This window comes from Amphiura filiformis, chromosome 11, assembly GCF_039555335.1.
Source record: "Amphiura filiformis chromosome 11, Afil_fr2py, whole genome shotgun sequence".
Taxonomy (NCBI): domain Eukaryota; kingdom Metazoa; phylum Echinodermata; class Ophiuroidea; order Amphilepidida; family Amphiuridae; genus Amphiura; species Amphiura filiformis.
In genome coordinates, this window is record NC_092638.1 from 20886677 (window position 1) to 20895908 (window position 9232).

Genomic DNA, 9232 nt, shown 5'->3' on the forward strand with positions numbered 1-9232 from the left:
AAATCCTTTCACTCTAAATAATAAAAAAAAATAAAAAATAGCTGTAAAAATGCCTCTTTTTACACTTTTATTTGTAACATGCCAAGAGACGCCTTTTTTCAACAGCTTTTATTTTTTTTATGGATCCTTATAGAAATTCATGTGACCTGTTTCCCAAAATGGTGCAGTAAACCAATCAAAAAAAAACAGAAAGAGGCATTATGAATTATAAGTTAACAGATCAAAAAAGGATTTAAAAGTTTGCCTTTATGTATGTTACTATTGTCTGTCAAACTTTTGATTGATTTTGAAGTCCCTCAGTTTTTTATAAACAAAGACTTGAAGCATAAACTAAAGGGTAAATCTATTGTAAATAACTTCATTTCTCCATATTATAATCAATTTGTAAGTGGCTGCCATCTTTTTTGAACATATAACAATTTTAAAATTTTTCTTGAAATGTCTGTCAAATAGTAACATACGCAAGACGGTGCTGTAATTCCTGCTAAACTAGGGTGATACAGCTAATTATGCTACATGACATAGCATTTAGCTCCACCTAGCTTTGTGGCACTATCACTTTGTGAGGAGAAGCTTTTTTGATGACACAATCCATTGTTAAGTGTTGTCTGTCAAACATTTGTACGCAAGTAACATACGCAAGATTTGTATGCGTCTGTCAAAAGTAACATACGCAATATGTTTAAAAAAATTAAAAATCACTTGATGTTCACATTATGATGATAGTTTAGAGTTTATAAAAGTGTTTTAACACTACATATCTCAGAAAACAGTACAATATAGCAAAATCTAGGAAAAGAGGGGTCAGCATTTTTTACTCATATTTTGAAGTTTCATTAGGTTCCCTAAAGTATTCATGAAAATGGTGATGAAAAATTCTCATATCCCCCCTGAGCAAGATACCAGACCCCCTAAAAATGTCCTAAAATTGGCTTCTGCTAACCCCTGACAAATTTGAAAATATTGAATTTTGCACACATTTCAGATAAAATGTTTGAATATAACCCAATGGTTTATCACTTTACTTTTTCTGTCATGTAATATTACATGTTTTTACAATATAAAAATGCACAGCAAGCTTTAAAAATGTTTGGAATGTTCCATTTTCAGCATGAGGGGTAAGACTATATTCTTGTATTTTTAAAATGTTGAAAATGCCTAATTTTCCCCAATCTTTGAGGGAAAAAATAAAAACCTTCATACCTTTTTTTATTTTTTTTTTTTTTGTCATAAATTACCCCACTCTTGATGTTTACAAAATGCATTCTAAATCATGGAGACTTCTTTAGTATTTTACTTACATATCCACCAATTCAGGGCACTTTTAACAATTAGTCAAATGAGGCATTTTTGTTACTTACACTTTTACTTCCATATCACTGCATTAGTGATGACTTCCAATTCAAAACTGCAACAATTTGTTTATCTCTCTATGCCACATGACTATGGTGACACAAACATGTGATATTAGCCAGGGTTAGTCCATTATTTCAAAGGGGTGTTTGTAGAAAACTGGGGTATCGCGGTTTTTGCTATATTCCACTGTGTAAAATGGCTGATATTGAGCAGATAATAGCTGTACGGTATGCTAAATGCTCATATCTCTACAATATGATGCTAATTAGGAGAGTTGCATTAACTTAGTCAAACTTGACAAATATTGTTATAACAATAAGCAACGAAAGACTTAAAAATGGTTTTTTTTAAATATCCAGTCTCCATGTTCAAAATGCCTTTGTTCCTAATTTTAGGAACTGCATATGGAAATGACTTCAATTCAAAACTGCAATATTTTGTTTATCACTCCATACCACATGACTACAGTGACACAAACATGTGATATTAGCCAGGGTTAGTCCATTTTTTCAAAAGGGGTGTTTGTAGAAAACTGGGTTTATCATGGTTTTTGCTTTGAGCAGATAATAGATGTGCGGTATGCTAAATGCTCATATCTCTACAATATGATGCTAATTAGGAGAGTTGCATTAACTTGGTCAAACTTAATATGGTTATTTATATATAACAATAAGCAACAAAAGACTTAAAAAATGGGGTTTTTTAAATATCCAGGTCTCCATGTTCAAAATGTTCAAAATGCCTTATTTCCTTATTTTAATTTGTGTGTTTTTATAGGAAAAAAAATTATTGTTTTGTACTATAATTGCTATTTATATATGCAGTCATATCATTGAGACAACCATTGCATCTTACTGATATCGAACTGCATTCTGAATACGAGTAATGTTCCGATATCAACTAATTTTGATTTTTGAAATTCACGATATAATACAAATTTGATGGCAAACGATATGTACTTCATGTATAGGCCTATATGTAGCTGGGATGAAAAGCGACGCCAACGATCAATTAAAAATTTTGACCTTTCATAATTATATAGATATTAAAGATATACATATTTTCCCAAAAGATCAAAATGTTTTTGGTATTTGAAAAAAAAACTATTATATTACACATTTCAAAAAAGCAAAACTATTTGATATCAGAAGGTTCATGTGCTCTCAATTCCGACAAAGAAATCTGTGAAAACATCGCTATCCGAGCCCTTAAACTAGTTAACCTGTGAAAATAAAAAAAAAATTAAAATATATGGAGGTTTTTATTTTTTGCATCAAAATTTTGGTTACAAATCACATTATTCACTGTTTCTCAAAAGGTGAAAAGTAGGAAAACACCCTCCCCAAAATGGAACAAACCATTCGGGTTTTTTTACCTTTTCTCTTATATTCGTAGTCTTATTAAGAGTAATTTAACTTAACACATGCAGATTATATTTTGATTGAGAAGGGTTTTCTATATCTTTGTTCATCATGAAAATACCAATTTTCTACCTTTGTTGATGTTATTGGACCATTATAAGCTAACTTTCTCGAGAAACACCTCTGTATTATAATGGAATACCCCACACATCAAAATACCCTTCAGTGTAATATTAAACAATATAAAGGAGAAACAAAAACTTCAAATAACCATTTAAATTCAATATATTTACAACATCTGCATTCTAGTGGGTAAAAAACACATTTTTCCCTTTTTTTCAAAAAGTGAAAAATAGAAAAACACCCTCCTAAAAAATGGAACAAACCAATTAGATTTTTTATGTTTTCTTTCATATCTGTTAATGGTAATTCATTAACTTAATACTTACCGAGTATATTTTGTTATTGTGAATGGTTTTCTATATCTTTGATCATCGTGAAAATAATCATTTTCTAGCTTTTTAGATGTTATTGACCCATTATAGCAAACTTGAAATGTTCTAAGGTGATACCTCTGTATTATAATGGAATAGCCCGGGCTTCAAAATACCTTTGATTGTCATCTTAGACATTATAAAGGAAAAACAATTTCTTTTTATTAAAAATACACAATCAAAACTTCAAAAAACCAATTAAACTCAATATCTTTAGAACATCTGCATACTAGAATATGGAAAAAGTAGTCCACTTCCGGGGCTTCTATCTCGTAAATTAAAATACTCTCCATGATTTTTATTTCTTTATTTAATTAGTCTTGTATGAAACTAGTTTACATGTGAAAATAAAAAAAATTAAAAGGTATGAAGGTTTTATTTTTTCCGTCAAAAGTGGGTAAAAACGCATTTTCACTTTTTCTCAAAAAGTGAAAAATAGGAAAACACCCTCCTAAAAAATGGAACAACCCAATTAGATTTTTTACTTTTCTTTCATATCCGTTAAGATTAATATGTCAACTTAAAACCTGCAGAGTATATTTTTGATTGTGAATGGTTTTCTATTTGATCATCGTGAAAATACTAATTTTCTAGCTTTATAGGCCCCATTATAAGCAAACTTGAGATGTTCTAGGGTGATACCTCTGTATTATAATGGAATAGCCCGGCTTCAAAATACCTTTGATTGTCATCTTAGACATTATAAAGGAAAAACAATTTCTGTTTATTAAAATACACAATCAAGACTTCAAAAACCATTTAAACTCAATATCTTTACAACATCTGCATGCTAGAATATGGAAAAAGTAGTCCACTTCCGGGCTTCTATCTCAGTAAATTAAAATACTCTCCATGATTTTTATTTCTTTATTTAATTAGTCTTGTATGAAACTAGTTTACATGTGAAAATTAAAAAAGTTAAAAGGTATGAAGGTTTTTATTTTTTCCGTCAAAAGTGGGTAAAAAGCTAATTTTTCACTTTTTCTCAAAAAGTGAAAAATAGGAAAACACCCCTCCTAAAAAATGGAACAACCCAATTAGATTTTTTACTTTTTCTTTCATATCCGTTCAGATTAATATGTCAACTTAATACCTGCAGAGTATATTTTTGATTGTGAATGGTTTTCTATATATTTGATCATCTTGAAAATACCCATTTTCTAGCTTTTTTGTTGTTGGAAAGGGGGAGGCAGGGGGTCATTTTAGGGGGGTCTTGTATCTCGTACCAGAGGGGTCGTGAGATTTTTTCAATGTCACCAGTGTGCATAACTTGGGACACTTACTCAACCATCAAAGCATGAAAGAAATCTGCCTACCCTCGTTTTCCCCGGTCTGTCTGCTTCTACCAGACATTCCGTGTTAAAACATGTGATTTATAAACTGCATGTGATCTTTATTCAATTTCCCATCTTGAACTACTGTTTTAGCCAAATTATTATTCTGTATGTTACATTTGACAGACATCTTGCGTATGTTATGGCTTGACAGACACACATATTTTATTTATAACAATTTATCCTCCTTATTGTAATATTTGGACACATTTTTTCCACAATCAGTTGCTGTAGGTCCTACACCTAAATAACCACAAAATACCTTATGTAATACTTTATAAATTTTATTTGATTGCAGAAAATCATCAAAATTGTGTCTGTCAAATATAACGATTTAAGGGCTAGAAAATTAAATTTGTGAAGTAAATGGTCTATAACTTATCTTTCTTTTAGTGTATTATGAACGATATATGTGCATACTATAATTTAAACCTGGTTGGAGACCAAAAGAAAAGAGCTGGAAAAATAATTGTGTGTTACACTTTTATGACACCTTAGCTTATTTTGAGCCATATTATAGGGGCAAGGACTACAATTACTGTACTGAAAATTCAGCAACTCAAAGCAATTAGTTATTGATTTATTGATCAAATATTGGTTTACTCATTTTTGACTGTAACTCCACAACTGTTGTCTGTACTGAAATAAAATTTCCAGTGCAGTAGTTGTAGTCCTTGCCCCTATAATTTACATATTTTACTTATCCCCAATGCGCTATATTTTTTGAGAAAAATGCAAAAATAGGCACAAAATTGGGTAGGGGTGTAGTACCCCCTTAATAAAAGTAAACTTTTGCAAATTTGTCATTTTTGTGGGTCCCTCCATGTTTATGAAAACATGATAAAATCTAATGCAGAACCGATCAGATTGATTGGTTTTTTTTCCAGACTGGTCTGTATTGGGCCTTTCTGTAACATTTGATGAAGGACCACAACTTCAGAGGGTGATAGTCTGGTGCTTGTGATGTTGCTTGTAAACATATATCAGGAATATGTCTAAGGCCAATAAAAAATAATAAATTGTTGTGCTGCCCTCTAGTGGGAAACTGGGAAAGTTGGGCCGATCCATCAATTTTTCTTTTTTGTTTTTGTTTCTTTTTTACCCTTCAAAATCCCCACAAATATTAAATAATGCTTCTTCCATTAGGGACTTGTCAATTTTGACTACCGGCAGTGGATACTTGTTAGATAATCAAGACTAGTCTCTCAATAAAATATAAATTTTAAGTGAAAAACATTAATTTATTTTTTTTAACATACCCGGTATCTGTAAAAATCTTCGTTATTTTTTTTAAAAATTGCGACCCTAAGGATTTAGGGGCAGTCGCTGAGGGCAACACAACTTTTTTTTTGCCTAATGAGCCACATACCTTACTAAAATCAGGGTCAGAATTTCGTTTCACAGTGCGAGAATCAATCTTGATTGATTCTTGCAGAATAAATTTGCGGTAATTATTTTGTTTCTTGCAAATCAACTTCTGTGCAAACTACAAAAGTTTGCGAGAATCAACTTTAATTCACGCAAATCTGTTTATAAGCAGGCCTTATATTAATATTTTAAAGTATGCCTGGACCAGGAGCTAAAATGAGCTCCTGGTCCCAAAAAATAGCTCCTGGTCCTATAGTTTGCTAGTGTTAAATATTGAACACACCAGGAGCCAAAACTGGGCAACCATGGGGTAAAAAAAGCCTGGGTGCCTGGTTAATATAAGGCTTGTTCACAAGAACCTTTGCGAGAGTCAATTCTCGGATTCTCGCCGAAATTCTGACCATGTAAAATCCCCTTCTCAGGAGTCAACTTACGTGCACAATAACGCAAAGATGATCAGCAGCCATTGAAAGATTTTTGTCTTCTTGATCTGTGCGTGTATTCCTGTTCTGAAATTATTCCTGCGTCTGTTGCAACACTGGCAACAACAGTAAATAAATAACACACCTAGTGCCAGGATAAGACATACTACAGGTAGACCAGCCCAGAATATCAGGGTCTGAAGAAAAAAAACGTATTTATTTTTGATTAAAATACATCAGAGAAATACAAAATAAATAGAAATTTTCAGATTTATAGATACCGGTAATTTAAAATTATCAATCATTGAGAAATGGATTTTAACATACCGGTAACACTAGACAAGTCGAGCTTTAATTTGCTCATTTATAACTTCCATTTGAGGCTAGAGTCCACTGTTAAAGTCCAGTGTTAAATCTAATAAGTACATAAATGTAGATATTGATGATGCATGACACAGCCGATCACTGTGTGTGATCAAAAATGTTGCCAAAATTAAACTTCCAACTCAATTTTAGACTGTTCAAAATAGGCAACCCTTTGGCTCCAAGTAGTCATACAATTGACTTGACATAAGAACTTTCATCCAAATTTAAACATCAGCCACCCACCCACAAATAATTTCGGTGGCTATGCTAAAGTACATTGTACCATTGCCCCCCCCCAGGTACCTTACTTGAGAACTCTAGCTTCGAATTTGCACGCGATACGCACTCGATGTTAGAGTGCGTTGCTATCATTTTTCGGTCAGGCAGCGGTGCAATTTTTTGCACCGGAGGTTATTTATTTGGTTTTATGTTGAAATGTGGATGAAAGTTATTTCAATGAGTCTGCCATTGAGTCAACTGTAATTTTTGAGCAAGATTTGCCAATTTTGGACTGTCTAAAATTTTAAGTGTAATTTTAGCAACATTTTTGATGCAATTGCCTGTCATGATCGGCTGTGTTTACTCCTGAACTTCCATTGCTTTACACGGTGTCATATGCTTTAACAGCGAATCCGACTAGATTTTGAATTTGAATGCAAAGGTCTCTAGCCCAGGGCTGTCAAGTGTCAACTCTCACGCATTGGCCGTGAGTCTCATGCATTTGGTCATTTTCTCAAGGTCTCAGGCCAAAAAGCCCAAGGTAGTATAATCTCACGCCTAGGACAGGTAGTAAATATCACGCAAAGAGCTGTCAAATGAGTAAAATCTCACGCATTGTAAAATAATTGGTTGTCCCTACCCCCCCCACACACACACACACACACTTTTTAGATTCTCAAGTGCCGTGCCTCAAATAATCATGGGTCAAAATGAACATTATTATAAATACTATAGTCTGCAAAATTCCGCCTAGCCTACATGTAGCAATTCCAAAAAGTTGACAGGCCCTGCTCTAGCCTAGAGTAGAATGTGAAGCTATCGGTGCAGTGATCAAATTCTTGGCTAGACTTCCCGAGTAACAGGTACCATCCCCCCCCCAATATTTAACATCTTCCGGAGCCTTGGTCAATTATTTACAAGTGTCATTGACAAGCAATCAAACTTTGGTATGTTCAGTACCAGTAGTGACAGTACTGTCTTGCGGCATGGTATGGTATCTTATTGAAGTTATTCTCAATTAATTTGAAGAACTTTGTGAGTATGATTTCAAACGGTTCCAAACGAAAGACTTCATTGTTTTCTAAATACTCTTGAAATCTTGTAACTTACTTCAATATAGGTTTTATCCTCGGGATCAAATGTTGAGTCATATACTTTGAACCCATCGTATGTGATATGTGGCCAACTGTGGAACCACTTCGCCAACCAATACACCGCGTAATTCTCCGAGTAGTAGTACGGAATCAACTGCCACATTTTATCGTCCTATTAAATCCAATATATCCAACAGAAAATATATAGAATATCCAACTGGTTTAGATCACTTTCTTGTCATACTTTATGGTACATTTAAAGTACTTTTGTTGATATGCCACGGTACACTATCACTGAATTCGAGTATCTTTTCTCGGCTTTCAAAACTATTCATGCAGTAGCGAATGCATTCACTCTGATCACTCATCGTTTAGTTATTTTTCCTATTGTTAAATTGATACCATTATAACGGTTATTTGTTGCTAATTTGATTCTATATAGCTGGTCTACAGTATCGGTAAATTATTGTAAAAGTGGTAAATTAATACAGTATTTAAACTTTAAAATTATAATATATTAATTTTATTAGTTTTTATTAATTATAATACAAAAATACATAAAAACAAATGTATTATAATTACTTGCAAGTGGCTATATTCAACACTCATGAAGTATGCGTTATATATATGTTTAATTGGGTTGCCTTTTTATTTTTAAAATCAATAATCGATGAGTGTCCTTAAAATGAGAGTTCGGAAATCAAAGTGAGTTCAAAGGCGTGTCCTTACCGCCACCGTATCATCGAGATGTTCTTTTGTATAAATGTTGATGTGGGGAGATCATATAACGCATTTATTTAAGAAGACGCATGTTCTTACTTGTAATGTAGGAAATCGACTGTCTTTTTTAAGGAATGGCCATGGGATTGTGAAATATTATTAGGGCCTATATTTCATAAAATTATCAGAATGAAGTTCTTGTAAAATCAAAACTATCAGATACATAAACTACACACACTATTATATAGGCCTATTTTGAAAAAGACCAACTCCAGAATAGGCCTATGGTTATGGTTACTGGTCATGCTGGTATGCAGATGTTAATATCGGCCTATATATAATATCAACATGATCAAAGTAGTACTGTTTCATAAATTAATATTCACATTTGTTTTCAAATAATCTTAAATAAAAATGATTTAAAATCTAATGCACCATAAGAAATAAGATACACAACGACACAAACATGACTAACAACAACTTCAACATGTTCAATAC

The 9232-nt window shown here is 32.6% G+C and overlaps 1 protein-coding gene across 1 annotated transcript in view; it reads right to left on the reverse strand.

The window, feature by feature from the left end:
* Positions 1-8177, reverse strand: part of LOC140163549 (protein tweety homolog 1-B-like) — a 141563-nt gene extending 133386 nt beyond the window's left edge. The window contains exons 1-2 of the mRNA XM_072186863.1: positions 8031-8177; positions 6348-6532 (exon numbers count right to left, since the gene is read on the reverse strand). Of these exons, the coding sequence (XP_072042964.1) occupies positions 6348-6532; positions 8031-8177 (332 nt within the window). The remainder of the gene's footprint in view (positions 1-6347; positions 6533-8030) is intronic.
* Positions 8178-9232: the final 1055 nt, after the last annotated feature.